Raw genomic sequence first — 15,195 nt, 5'->3', positions numbered from 1 at the left:
TGGGAACTGAACCCAGGTCCACTGGAAGGGCAGCCAGTGCTCTCCACCATGGAGCCACCTCTCCAGCCCTGATGATGGTTTTGTGTATAAGTCAGAGAGTGTGTTGATGTCTCCATATATGTCTCAGGGAATGGCCTTGAACTCATAATTCTCTTACTGCTCAAATACAAGCCACTACACCCCACCCTTTGGCCTTTTAAGATTGGGTGGCGGTCTTGCTAGAGTTGTTAAAGGTAGCTATTTATTAACCATGTAGCAAATAAACACTTCTTAGTTATGGGTTAACGATTTCATCTCTTTAAGGAAGTGTTTAATTGGATGTCAGACAAGAGGAAATTTTTGTTCAGGGATAGATCTTGTCATTTCTTTAAGGAGTGTTGGACTTGATTTTTGACATACTTCACATGAATTTGATGAAAGGTACATTCAAGCTTTGCTGGATGGGTCCAGAATAACTTAGTGTCCATTAATGAGTCTTATAAATTGTGCATTGTGTATGTATTACACAATGGGTGGGTGCCACAGAAAGAGGGCACTCAGGGACATAACCGCTGGATGGAGCCAGTTAATGTGGGTGCTGGGATCCAAACTCAGATCTTTAGGACAGTAGTTCTCAACCTTCCTGATATTGCAACCCTTTAACACAGTTCCTCATGTTGTCGTGACCCCCAACCATAACATTTCACTGCTACTTCTTAACTAACTTTGCTACTACTGTTATAAATCACAATGTAAATATCTGATATGCAGGCTATGTGAAATATGACACTCATGTTGAGAACTGCTGCTCTAAAGGACCAGAACTGACAGAACAAATGGATTTGTAAGGTAATCACTAGAGGCCTGTGGTCCAACAACGTGTCCCTGAATGCGGGGAGTAAAGGGGTGCATACCATCCTCAGCCTCCCACACCGATTTGAAGGACCTCTAGCTATCATTAGTCTGAAAATCAGGGTTTTTCTATGGAATGTCAGGAGCTAGTTAAGAAATAACACAGAAGTTCTTTTTCTTTTAAGCTTCTTTAATCCCAGCTTCACTTTCTCTGTCAATCCTCCTTAGGCCTTAAACAGATCTTACTGGAATCCCCTGTATCACTCACATGGAGAGAGAGAAAGTGCTAAGAGCACTAATTGGTTATATTCAGAGTGGTCTGCTCATGGCAACTGTGGGACACAGAGAACAGCTACATTGTCCTCCTTTGTATTAGACCTCCACGGCTCAAGACTATGGACACGCTGCCCACAGTCGACTCAAGTCTTTAAGCAGCTCTTTAACTCTGCACAAGACACTTGCTGGCTGAGAATAAAGCAATTGTCAGAGCAGTGGCTGGGCCCTGCCCCTGTCCACGCACTCTCAGCAGCAGGAAGACTGTTTCGTCACTGATGTTTAGCTTATTAAATCTACCGTCTGCAGGGTGCGGCAGCACAGCCGGCTCCGATGACCACTGAAGGAGGTGATGATAGACACAGAGAACCCAACACGAGTGTGCAGCTCAGTGTGCTGAGTCCACATGTTCTCTGTGATCCACGTGTGTGCAGAGATGGGACAGCTCCAAGCGCTGGCCCACGCTGCTCCAAAGCTCCCCTGACTGCTTTGTGGCCTTGGAGACGGAGGACATTCAGACTGCCTCGGGGCTGGTGATCTTGGCAGCTTGCTGGGCTAACCAGTGCTTGTATCTTTTGGTCTTGGGCTTCCGAAAGAGCACCACAGACATGGGAACTCTCACAGTGTCGAGTCCATTTACCTGAACAGACATTAAAAACAGGAATAGCCAGAGATCAGTAGGCAGAAAACACATCACCCTTGCCAGCTCTCCATGTGGTTCTCCTCCCAATCCAAAGAGAATTCTGGAAATACGCACTGTCACATCACACCAGTACTCGCCCCACCGAGTGATAGGGTCCTCTGGCAGCCTCAGAGCATGTGGGGCAACCACAACACCAAGCTGAAAACAGAACAACCAACCAGTTAACCCTTCGATCACAGCCTCTATGTAACTTAGATAACTCTAGGCATATGATGGTCTAGAATTTCCTAAGAGGACTGAATACACCGGGGGACCGATTCTGCCTGATTTCAGATGCCCACAGATGACCGCAAAGAGGCTTAGTCTTAATTTCTCAGCAAGAGTGGTGAATTTTCAAACAGGTCTTGAGACCAACACTACTTCACCACAAAAGTAATGACTCCCCAATAAGCCACATACTCCTTGGTACTTCCTAGCTAGAGATAAACTGAACTGACCCATCCCATTAGTCCTTAAATTCTGCAACTACTTTTAGTTCTGAGCCACATTCCTCCCCTTTCCCTGCAAACTAACAGAGTAACTGCCAAGTCCAGCTAGAAAACCATTTTACAGGAAAAAGTTTAATCCTGGGTCTCTACCGAGGGTCTCCCCAAAGGTCCTACCCAAGGGGAATGGGACACTCACATTCTTGAAGAAATGGCGGGCTACTATTTCAGGGTTCAGTTCCCATTTGACATTGTTCTTCATGCCCACTTCTAGGCGACAGCTTCTCAGAAACTTCACTGTCTGTGAGTCAACAGGAGTTGGAGTCAGAGGAGAGGAGGCACCTTAGGAGTCACAGGGTCTGAGGTTCAGGAAAGGTCTAACATCCGCCCTGCAGCTACATAGGTGACCGTCACCCAACCCTGACGGGGAACCCAGAGCAGTTGTTTTCCTCAGCTGATATGGAAGAAGGCTGTGTTTAGGACTTCATAGGGATTTTTATCTTGTTGTTTCTAGAAGAAGGAAGAGAAATAGTCTGCACTAAACTCAGGATTAGGGCTGGCAAGACGGTGCAGTAGGCAAAGGTGTTTGCTGCCAAGAGCAATGCCCAGAGTTTGACCCCAGGATCCACAGAGGAAGGAGACCGGCTCATGCAAGCTGTGCTCTGGACTGCACATGTGCTCTGCCCTCAGTACATAAATGTAATAAACTTCCTGGTGCATCTCGGGAGGAAGTGAGCATTAGTACTTTGAACTTCACAGTTCTGGCATTTCAACTCTACTTGACCTTCAGTACTTTTCCCTGCTTATAAAATGAAACATAAATTACCTGAAGGTTTAAGATATTTTTACATCTTAGTGTCTAACCCTATTTCCAGATGTATATTTTTTCTTTTTTGGTTTTTCAAATCAGGGCTTCTCTGTGTAGCCCTGGCTGTCCTGGAACTCACTCTGTAGACTGGGCTGGCCTTGAACTCAGAGATCCAATTGCCTTTGCCTCCCAAGTGCTGAGATTCACGGGGCCCAGCTAAATATTTTCTAGTATTACACTAGGTAGACTGGAGTATCTTCATTGTTAAAATATTCTCTAGAGCTGTTGGCAGACGTGTGCCTAACATACATGAGGCCTAGTTTCATACCCCACATCCATAACTTAACTTTGTAGTACACATCTGCAATCCCACCAGCTGAAGGGAAGGTTAGGGCTGGCCATGGCTATATACTGAGTTCAAGGCCAGCTAGGCCATATAAAATCCTCCAACTCAAACAAACATACCTTAAATACTCACTTATGCTTCGTAGATTGCCCAAACCTACTAATTTCGAAAGGCCTTACTTACTATCATAGGAAAAAAATGTACCCCTCCACCCCCCAGCACCTCCAAACCCTCTTTCCAGCTGTACAACGAGTGACTCCTGCTCTACTGCCTTTAGTTTGCTGACTACCTTCTCCTGTGTGTCTACATTCCCTTCAACTTATTTGTAAATATTCTCCAAAGGCAGAACTCATCTTATATCTTCCCATAGATCTCAATTCCTGGACTGAGGACTCTCTCGAAATCTAGGGCACCTTTGGCAAACAAACAAAGAGATCCCAGGCTGAGATGTCACCAAGTATTTCAAATGGAAGAAATGAACAAATTTAAAAAATTGGCACATTTTCTTGAAGTAAAAAAACAGTCAGGCAGTGGTGGCCAATACCTTCAATCCCAGCACTTGGGAGGCAGAGGCAGGCAGATGTATAGAGCTAGTTCCAGTACACTGTACCCAACACAGCATTTCCGGAGGACCCCATACCAGCTGCACAGAGTAACAACCACAATACTACTTTTTTACATCCTTGTGTGCAACAATAAGCAGACTTGAAGGCTACCAGGGACTTTCAGGAGGGTGGTGACTTCCATGAGCGATCAATAAAAACTTCCAACTCACCGCCTCTCCTGCTTTTGTCTGTATCTTCTCCAGTTTTCCTTCTTGTCTCAGCTAAAAAGATAAAACCAAGTAGAAGCAATGAGCTATACTGAATAATTACAGCCCAACCGAGCTGGGAACTGGCTGGGCTTCTGGGTTCTTGTTTTAGTTCTTACTGCAGCTTTCAAGTAAATAACAGAAGGAAGGAATTCCTAGCAGGAACCTAAAATGTTATTTCTCCAAACCCTTTGGTCCTTTGAACTCACCAATTTCTCCTCTTCAAACAGCTTCCTATTTTCAGGGGATGCATACACAGCCAGTCCCTGAGGAAGGAGCTTGTTACGACCCACAGATTTCTTCACTGAGACCAGATCACCCCGCACTCCAATTTCTGTCAACGAGAACAGGAGTAGTAGATGAAAACCCTGGAGGCATCCCTATAGAAAAGATGATCATCGTGGTTGGTCCACTGGTAAAGACCTTGCCTTAGCATACTCAGGCCTTGGGGTACATCCACAGCACAGAACAGAGACTGTCTTACTTTCTCAGTTTTTATTCTTCCTTACAGACAACAACAATAAACCACCAATTTATTGGAGGGCAGGTTATAAAGTTCAGTCATTAAGTGCCAGCTGGAGAGAGGATCTGAGTTTGGATGTGGTCCATAAGGTTAGCACTGAGTGGAGGATACAGGTAGATTCTTGGAGCTTGGCTATGTCTTGTATCAAATAAGATGGACCTTTGGCCTTCACACCGAGACACACACACATACACATGCATTTATTAGGAACTACACTTGTCAAACGTCTAGTTTAAAAACCGGTGTAGACTGAGTTGTTCAAAGAATTCAATTGTGCTGCAAACTGTTAGGCTTCTCTTCACAGTTGACAATATTGCACACACGTTTTAATTTTCCGTGCTGGTATCTCAATCACAGTACTTTCCGTGACTTTTTTTCTCATCAGAACCACAAAGTAATTAAAACAAAGCAAGCAAACGAGAGGCAGGAAGAGGTTATGGTCGTACAGGAGCAGCCCAGGAGGGGTAAGGGGTTAGCATGTGTGTCCAAGCCTTACCGTCCACAGACTGCGTGAGGATGAGCTCAAGGTGGTCTTTGGGCCGGTGTTTCGTGTCCTCCACCAACTTATACACGCGGTGACGCCGGTGCAGGCGCGGCTTACGGCCCTCCCCGGCGAGCGGCACCTTCCACCAGCGCTCCACGATGACCGTGCTCTGGTGGTCAGGGAGGCTGGGGTGAGTGTCCGCAGAGAACATCCAGCAACCCGCGGGTCACCTGCATCCTAAGGAAAGTCCACCCTCCCCCTCCCACCTCAGCTCCGCGTGGCCCTTCCGGGTCTCAGTCTGGCACGAACAGCACTCCTGTCTCCACGGTGTAGGACTCCACGCCCCAGCCGGCCCTCACCTGATAATGAGAGAGACTGAAGTCACGGCCCGGGGTGCTTCTTTCAATTCGTGGCTGGAGTAATTCCCCGATGCCTCTTTGACGCAGCCAAGCAGCGCCTGCCCACAACAGAGAACTACATCGCGGAGCCATAGAGGCCGCCATGTCCACGAAGAGGACAGACGGAAGAAGGACCCCGCGCAGGCGCAGCTGGGCCTCTAGGCTGCCCGCGGCGCGCCTGACTGGTGATACAGGCTGCGCTGGAACCTGAGCCGCCACACCTTGCACAAGACGATAGGACAGCGCAGAAATTTACTATTTATTTTCGTCAATCCTCTCCACAGAGCTTTGCGTGGACTGACAACGGAAAACATACTATTTTTTTTCGTTGGCGTCGCTTTAAAAAAAGAGGCGGAGGGGGCTTGGTTGCGCTCACCTGTCATCTTCCAACAGGACAAGTTCTAGGCCAACCTGGTTTACATCCCAAGCTCTAGGTCATTTAGGACTATATAGCGAGACTAATAATAATAATTAACTAATGATGATGATAAAAACTAATAGCAATATAAGTGGTTTGGTTTACTAGTTACTGAGATCACTTCTGATTTTGTCATGCTATAATTTTTGAACACTAAACTGTGGATGTCACTCTCAATTTTCCCTAGAATCTATCTAAAAGTAGTCGAAGGATGGGATCCTCTAAAAACTGCAACTTTCCACGATATTGTTACTATTGTAGTTAAGCTTTAAGGAGTTGCAGGAGACAAACTATAGAAAAAAAGAAATTACTGCTAGGCCCAAACAGTTCCTTCTGTGTAGCCTTTGTGGTTAATAGATGATTATAAAGGAGCATGGAAAGATGGGCAACGTAAACTGACCTACACGCATTTCCTCGGTATTCTGGACAATAGTCTTCCACAGTCTTAGTTGTTTGCACTCAGCACTCAGTATGTGGAATTCCATTCTTGGCATCTACTCTCTTGATCTCCTCAGTTCATCATATGGCTAACCGCTACTTATATGCTAGTGATGTCCAAATTCTTATCATAGGCTCCCATAAACTCCACTTTGGAATACCCAACTTCGTATTTATTACTGGTGATCTTATATGTCTAACAGACATTTTAAAGTTAATTTATGCTCCATTCTTAGCAAACTGTCCTACCTGCAGGTTTTCCTGTTACAGTTGATGAGAATTACATTTTGTTATTTTTTTCTTCAGTTCTTGGAAACGTTATTTTAAAATTTTCTGCTTATATTTTTGAGATTATGTAATTTTCTCCTTTTTCTCCTTCTAACCCCTCTCCTCTCTCAATTTCATGGCCTCTCTCCCCTTGTTATTTTTATTTGTGTGTTTATATGTTCTTAAGTATAGAAATGCATCCTGCTCAGTCCGTACATTGTTACTTGTATGCATGTTTTCAGGGCTGACCACTTGGTATTGGGTAACCAATTGGTGTGCTTTTCCCTGGGGAAGACGATTTCTCCTGTTCTCTGTATTCTTTTGTTGCCTGTAGCTTTTGTCTAGGGCAGAGGCCTTGTGGCATTCTCCTTCCTCATTAGCATGTATCTTATTGGCCTCCTTGTTCAGGTCTTGTTTAGGCATCCATGTTGGTGTGAATTCATGGATGTAGCTTCCCTGACATTTTTAGGAGACACAATTTCATAGCAAACATCCTGTTCCTCTGGCTCATAGAACTGTTTTGCCTCCTCCTCTACAACAATCCGAGACTTGAGGTGCGGCTTTGTTACAGTTGCATCAGGTGGGAGTGGGTCTCACAGCTCTACATTTCGATGGCTGGAGTTTTCTGTAATGAGGCCCACCTGTTACAAAGCTGTTCCCTTGATGAGTTGCAAGAACTACACTCATCTGTGGGTAGAAGGACACTATTTTAGAATGCAGTTATGGATTGTTCTAGTTTAGTTGGGTAGGGGATATAGGTTCTCCTCCAAGATCCATGGACTTACTAGGCCTGGTTGTCTTAGTTTCCAGGTAAGAGTTTCCTCTTGTTGAGAGGGCCTGCAATACAATTAGAGAGCTGTTAGTTGCTGTCAAAAGTATGCATGCTATGCTGGTTACTGTTGTGGTTCATAGGCATCATAGCTAGGTAGGACTATCGGTTGCTCTTCCTTTGCAAACTTGCATGGTACCTTCTGGTATCATGAAAACTAGTCCTCAAGGAGGAGGCCTTCAGCTGAGAACCATCTCTGATCCTCTGAGTTCTGAACACAGTTTTTAAGCTTCTTTATCTCGTAGGGAATCAGGAAACCCTATGTTCTTAATTAAGAGATTGGCATATCTATATCTATATCTATATAGATATATATATCTATGCCACATTTAGAACACAAGTGAGGTCAAGGAAAAGGTGAGAAAAAGGGAAAATTGAAAAAGAGAAAGAAATAGAAAGGAAAGAAGACAGGAAATGTTTAAAATCTAAGAGGCAGAGCTGGAAAGACGGATCAGTGTGTAAACTGCTTGCATGCAACTCTGATAACCAGGTTTAGAGCCCCCCAAAGCCAGAAGAAGTCCATTGAGTTTGTAATCTCAACCTCTGCATTCCTATGGTGATGGGAGATCAAGACAGGAGAACTGACCAGAAGCTCAAGTTCACAGTGCCACAGCAGATAGAAGCAGAGATCTGGTTTAAAAACAAGGTGAACGGAAAGAATAGACTCCTGGGAAAAGCTATCCTCTGACTTCCACGTACACATGCATACAAGTAAATTAATTTAAAATGATCCAAGTGGCAGGCCGGTATGGTGGTGCCTGATTTTTATCCCAGCATTCGGAAGGCAGAGGCAGGAGGATCTCTGTGAGTTTCAGGACAGCCAGAGTTATACAATGAGATTCCCCTCTCTAAAAACAAACAAACAAACAAACAAACAAACAAACAAACAAACACCCAAAATCACTAAATCTAAGTGGTAACACATTTTGGGGTTCAGAACAAACACAATATTGGAAAGAGGCAGAAGACTACCTTGTTACATCTCTATTCTGCCTCAAAAATCATCCTGAATTGATTTGGTGGTTGGAAGGCACCTGTCACACACACACACCTTCCTCCTCTTTGCTGTCCTGGTGAAACAGCTTATGGAGGGCATTCAGCTCCAGCTGCTTGTTCCTCCTGGGCAAGTGGAGAGGAGGAAGTGTGATGGCTTTCTGACTACTGGTTAGTTCACCCAGCTACCTTGCTTAGCCATAGGCATCAGACTGGAATGAGAGTAGAAACTGTGTGAGGGAAATTTGTATCAGTGAGACAGACGAGGATTTATTCTCTTACCTTCTGGTTGGGGTCACCAAGGATGTTACTGGTGGTCATGCAAGCCCCCGTGTATCCACATTTTTGGTATTTTGTTTGAACAGAAAAATGTACACAAAAGAGCAAAGTATTGAGAGATCTTATTTGGAGGCAAAGTAAAGGCACAAATTAGATACAGTACAAGGAGCAGTCCTGAGCAGGCATGCAGCTCAAGAGTGCTTGGTTACTGTTTAGGGCTTTCTTTTATGGGTTCAAGAGGAAAAACAGTTGTGTGTGTGTGTGTGTGTGTGTGTGTGTGTGTGTGTGTGTGTGTGTGTGTTGATGCAGGTGGGCGTCCGGGTTGCTAAGTGCTTTGTTGGGAAAGGTGTGTGTGAGTAGCTTTCAATACACTTACCTGCCTTACCATCACCTCTAAAGACCCATTGAGGAGAATACATTGTCTTTTTCTGTAGTAGTCACTGAAGAGATGTGTACTGCATAGTTTTATAGGATTTTCTTTCCTTAAGCCATATGTGGTAGCATATGCTTGTCATCTCAGCACTTTGGAGGTGGAGGTAGGAGGATCCAAAGTTCAAAGCCATCCTCACCTACATAGTTCTAGATTATCCTGGGCTACATAAGACAATGTCTTCTTTAAAAAAAGTTTTTCTTTATCCATTTGAGACATATATCTAACCCAAATTAACCTCAAATTCTTGTCCTGTCCCAGCCTCCAAAGTGCTGGGATTATAGGTGTACACCACTAAAGATCATTTTAAAAGTAAGTCATATCTAGTCAATCTTTCATGTAAAACACTGCTCAGCCACTTCCCATTTGCTCAAAAGAAAAAGCCCACAGATTTGTGTAGGCTGCTCTGTATCATGTGACACCATTAACTCATTTCCTATAGCAAATACTCAACTGCCCCATTCACCTACAGTAGCTGCCTTGCTGCTGAAAACAGCTTACACACTCAGCATTTGAATTGGTTGTGGCTTTTGACTAGGCTAGTCCTTATCCTTAGACATTAGCTTCTTTAATAGTCTATCATCATCACCATTGATACAGGGTTTCTTTATGTAGTCCTGGCTGTCCTAGAATTCACTATGTAGACCAAGCTATGTAGATCACTAGCTGGTTAACAATCTTAGCTCCCCTTGTCTTTGATCTATCATCTTTTCAGTGAGGCCTACGTGGATCACCTGAGCCAAAACCCTACTGCATACCCCACACTCCCAATCCTTCTAGTTTTTTTGATATAGGGTCTCACAGGTAGCCCTGGTTGGCCTGGAATTCATTATATAGACCAGGCTATCCTCAAACTCAAAAGATCTGGCAGCTTCTGCTTCCCAAGTGCTGAGACTAAAGGTGTGTCCCACCACACCTCACTTACTTCTTTTTTGTTTCCCCTTTAACAGTTTTCTTCTGACATGCTTATTTTCTATATATTTGTAAATACCTGGTGCTCTCACTTTAAATAGAGCAGAGATCTGTAGTTCACCGCCTTAAGCACCATAAGAGGTGCCTGGCTAATAGCAGGCCCTCAGGAAATGTTTAAATTGATGGTTAATACATTTTAAAAGGCCTCAAACTGTTGGTTCTAGAACAAAATTTGCCCTTAATGTTAAATTTTATCAGTGTCTTAGTTTTTCTATTGCTGTGATAAAACACCATGACAAAAGACAACAGGGAGAAAAGGGTTTATATCATCTTAAAACTCTCAGGCTATACTCTTATCACTGAGGGAAGTCAGGGCAGGAAGTAGAGACAGGAACTGAAGAAGGGGCCATGGAGGAATACTGTTTCTACTCTGCTCCACATGGCTTGCTCAACCTCAAGATGCTTTCTTGTAACACTCAGGGCCACCTGCTCAGGGCTCCATTGCACACAGTAAGCTGAGCCTTCCCGCATCAATCACCAATCAAGAAAATGGCCATAGGCTTGTCCACAGGATATTCTCAGTTGAGGTTACCGCTTCTTGGATGAATCTAGCTTGTCTCAAGTTGAAATAAAACCAACTAGCGTGTTATCATATTCTTGTGTACGTATGGGTAATTTATTACCAGAATCTTTCCAGTTTCTGTTGAAAATCTTTATGATTTAGCAGAACTGATTCTGTGTCTGGTACAGCGACTTACTGCAAAGTTGTGATGGTGTGAGCTTTTTACCGTTTTAATATATTAATTCTGTAACTCCACTAATTTCCATTGGCTGGGCCTATGTGTGTGTTTGAAACAGGGGGCTATGTTCAGCCACAATCCTGCTATTACAAACCAGGCTGGCAACAGATGTTGAGCAATCCTATCATCTGTCTTTTGACTGCTAGGATTAAGGATGTGTGTAGCATCCCAGTTTCCTAGAGGTGTTTAATTTGGGATTTCTGCCCTATAAAAACAACAGAGAAAGACCTGCAATTTGTAGTAGTACTGTGCTATGGGGAGGGATGATGGAAAAAATAAAGAATTGTAAGAACAATTACTAATCAGGTCAGTGTTGGAGCAGGACCTTGGATGCTTACTGTGGCATTAGACGCCAGCTCTGTAGTTGCTGGATTTAGAAGTGTTTCAGAGGGAGGGCCAAGGTGGTAGGTACAAGGAGAGCTCTGGCAGGGCTGTTTGTCAACCAGTATCTAAGTTTTAAAGCATTTTAACTATTGCTATAATTGTAAAGTATATACTAGTTGAATATGAACCTTGGCTGGCAGGACAGAGGGGCGGGACTACAGTGACATAACCAAGTGACATCATGTCTATGTCATAGTGCCTGCCAGGTCACAATGGACAGGGTGGCCTGAACCTCTGCAACTCATCCTCTGAACCTCACTTTGCCGCAGGGAGGCACTGAACAGAGAAACTGCCTTGTACCAGGTCCCGCCCCTCTCTCTACTCCCTTTCTTATATTAAGAGGGGAAAAACACGGAACTGCCTCTACCCATTCTGGTCACCATACGCCTATTACCTCTACTGTTACAAATACCGGATCACCCTCCGGGAGAAGATGCTGCCTTGTTGTTACAGAAGGTACTTGTTTTTAACTTTAATTTACATAAAGTATATGGGAAATAAAACAACTTGAGAGAATTTCCTAAGTGGCAGGGTAGAAGGGTAGCATGGACTTGTATAGTTTTCTATTTGGTTGGCCTGCAGCCAATTCATAGGTGATGTTGGAAATAGTTTTGGAAGACTGGTCCTGTGTAGCTGAAGTCAGGAAGGTATCTTTATAGTTCACATCTTCATCCCAGGCTCTGACATACACTAATTTCGGTCTTTCTTTTCTAATAAGCATCACTTACAAGGAACAGGAGGACCTGACTCTCCGGCCCCATTGCTGCCTCCCGTGCTCCTGCCTCCCGTACTCCTGCCTCCCGTGCTCCTGAGTCCCTAGAAGGACTCCAGGTGGGTAGGAGCACTGCACAGGAAAAAGACCACAGCCAGCTTAAAGAACTCTATTCAGTAAGTAGTCTGTGAACTGGTGATGTGACAGCGCAGCTCTTTTTGATTTTGAGAGAACATTAGCCAGTTGATAACCATAAAAATCAGGATACGTAGGAAATCATGTGTAAAATCTACTTTCTAGATGGATTCTGGCCCAGAGATCTAAAAGTCATATAGCTGATAGCCAATAGAGGGATAGGAAAAGAAGATATAGTAGATTATAGTAGGACTTCGGGACATAAAGTACTTTAGACACGTGCCTGGTGGTGATAGGCCTGTAATCTCAGCTTCCTGAAAGGACTGCCTAGACTCCAGAATGAACACAAGGCTAGCCTTGGCAACTTAGCAAGACCTTATTCCCCAACTCCACAAAATAAGAGTGGAGCTGGGGATACAGCATGAGCAAGACACCCTGAGCTTCCCCGTACTGGACAGTACTCCCAGGTATTGGACAGAAAGTAGAACTCAGTATGGGATGGCTATTCCTAGGACTAAGGGATATTCTGACTTTCCTAGCCTCCTCCATCTGCCTCTCCTTTATTCTATAAAGGTACCCCAGTTTGCCTTAGGTGTGATTAGAAGACTAAATGAGCAGAGGATATTTCAATTTTCTCTCTTTTCCAGGCTGGGAACCTGACAGTGCTATCAGCCGACCCCCTGCTTCACCAAGACCCAGTTCAGTTAGACTTCCACTTTCGTCTTACCCCCCATTCCTCTGCTCATTGGCACGGCCTTCTGTGTGACCACCAACTCTTCCTGGATATCCCATTTCAGGCCTTGGAGCAAGGCAACCGAGAAAGGTGAGGACCTGGCTGGGCATGGGGAAGAGTTGGGGTATTCCACCCTTTATCATGTCATAGTGACTCAGGGTGGATCAGACATACAGCACACTAGGAGCACACAGACAAGAGCTTGGGGTTCAAGGACTATCCTAGGTTGGGATCCGTTGCTGAACTCAGACTCAGGAACACCAAAGTGAGGATTCAAATTGTTGAACACTTCCCAGTTGTTCAGCAGTCCTTCCTTCCCCACAACCTTCTGTGACATTTACCTCCATCAGGTGGAATCCCTTGACTTCAGAGGAAAGCTCCCAAGCTCCTTCAGCAACCTTTTATTTTCTAGTTTCAGTAGGTAGAGAGCAAACACTTGCCAGTATTTCTCCTGTTCTGTCTGGATTCTCAGTTATCTAAGTGTTAATTTTCTCTCTGGCCTCTAGTTTGACAGCAACACTGGAGTATGTGGAGGAGAAAACCAATGTGGACTCTGTGTTTGTGAACTTCCAAAGCAATCATAAGGACAGAGGTGTGTCCCTCTTCCCTCTGGCACTTCAGCACCCTGTCCCCACTTCTCTTGCAAAGGAAATTAAGGCACATAGCATTATTATATTCAGTCCCATTCCAACTGGATGAAGAAGCATGAAAGAAATTATAGAATCCACTGAAGGGATATGGTGGACTGACAAAGGACGTCAAGCAAATGTCAGGTGTTCACAGTAGTAAGGGTAGAAGGACAGGAATACAGTTAACCAGATGTAATATGTTATTGTTCACTTCTCAGAGTTTTTACTCTGCTGAATAAAATACAAGATGAGCTAGGTTTTATGGCACAAGCCTGTGATCCCAGCATTTGAGAAGCTAAGGCAGAAGACTTCTGCACTCAAGGTCAGATTGGCTATACAGTGAGATCTCATCTCAAACGAAAACCAAAACAAAAAACCCAAAACAACAAAAAAACCCAAACAGAACAACCCCTCAAAAAAAAAAAAACCCCAGATGCTGCTAATTGCCAACATTTTAGAGCTTAGAATGCCATAATTACGCTACATGTTTGAATAATCATCTTAATTCTGTGAGGAAGATTCTTATTCTCTTTGCAAATGAGTAAACTGGAGATCTGAAAGGTTAGCTAGAATTTAAACTGAATATTAAATGCAGTGTAGAGCTTGTGCCTATCACTCCAAAGCACACCCTACGCCTGTACTACACTGCGTGCCAGTCACCTGTCTAGAGAAGACATCTATGAGGAGTATGTGGCCTGAGCTTCAGTGGGTGTTCTAATCACTTGTTCTGTTCTTCTACAGGTGCCCTGCTTCGAGCCTTTAGCTACATGGGCTTTGAGGTGGTCAGACCAGATCATCCAGCCCTCCCTCCCTGGGACAATGTCATCTTCATGGTGTATCCCCTTGAAAGGGACCTTGGCCAGCCTGGCCAGTGAGCCTCCCTAAACATGTTCTCTCTCTGTGAGGGGTTGAAAACCTCAACACACGGGACTCTGGGGCCCAGGATGTGATTTAAGACACTTCCATCCTAGGAAATAAAGGGTAGTGCAATCAAAGTGTTCTCTATTTCTTGGGGGAAGGGACCGTTGGAGAAATATAACTCTTAAACAGATAAATTCTCTGAGTCCACTGGAGAGCTCCCTTGGCCTTCTACTTGTTCCTAAACCAGTTCTCCATTCCCATTTACTGAGCATCTGCCAGAATATATTACTAGTCAGCTAGAAAATTCAGAAAGACTAAACCTTGCAAGGATGCATTATGTATTTCAATTCAAACTGGAGACATATGTCAGTTCCTTCTCTTTGGATGTGGAGAAAACCAGAAAAAGTACATACATCCTAAGGGGGGAAACATTACGAAGAGATAAGAGAGCATTACAGACAACAGCAAGTACTGGAAAAATGGCAGAAGACTCATAGGATGAGATATAAACTGACAAGATATAACGAGCACATTAAAAAATAGGGATTTTGGGGGGGGGGAAGGAGGAGAGGAACAGGGTGTCATGTAGCCAAGGCTGGCCTCTAACACAGTGTAGCAGGAATGGACCTCAGGTTAATTCTTCCACTTCAACCTCTCAAGTGCTGAGAATAGGTGTGTATCATAATTGTATTTAATTTTAAACAATTTAGACGTGTATGAATGTTTGCCTACGTGTGTGTGTGTGTGTGTGTGTGTGTGTCTGTGTGTGTGTG

General features: G+C 44.2%; 2 protein-coding genes across 2 annotated transcripts; one reads left to right on the top strand and one right to left on the bottom strand.

Annotated features, from left to right (window-relative positions):
- Window positions 1–1,003: 1,003 nt before the first annotated feature.
- Mrpl9 (mitochondrial ribosomal protein L9) lies at window positions 1,004–5,724 on the bottom strand. The gene is given in 7 exon segments (NM_001007696.1): window positions 1,004–1,744; window positions 1,862–1,945; window positions 2,432–2,533; window positions 4,162–4,212; window positions 4,407–4,531; window positions 5,217–5,373; window positions 5,564–5,724. Coding segments are annotated over 7 exon segments (789 nt in total). The 5' UTR covers window positions 5,708–5,724; the 3' UTR covers window positions 1,004–1,618.
- Window positions 5,725–11,630: 5,906 nt separating this feature from the next.
- Oaz3 (ornithine decarboxylase antizyme 3) lies at window positions 11,631–14,556 on the top strand. Its single transcript, NM_001101018.1, is given in 5 exon segments — window positions 11,631–11,808; window positions 12,071–12,240; window positions 12,847–13,022; window positions 13,439–13,524; window positions 14,303–14,556. Coding segments are annotated over 5 exon segments (732 nt in total). The 5' UTR covers window positions 11,631–11,641; the 3' UTR covers window positions 14,437–14,556.
- Window positions 14,557–15,195: the final 639 nt, after the last annotated feature.

The sequence above is a fragment of the Rattus norvegicus genome, chromosome 2 (assembly GCF_021556685.1).
Source record: "Rattus norvegicus strain SHRSP/BbbUtx chromosome 2, alternate assembly SHRSP_T2T, whole genome shotgun sequence".
NCBI lineage: Eukaryota > Metazoa > Chordata > Mammalia > Rodentia > Muridae > Rattus > Rattus norvegicus.
Note: the sequence above shows the minus strand (reverse complement) of the source record. Positions and strands in the feature narration are given on the sequence as shown.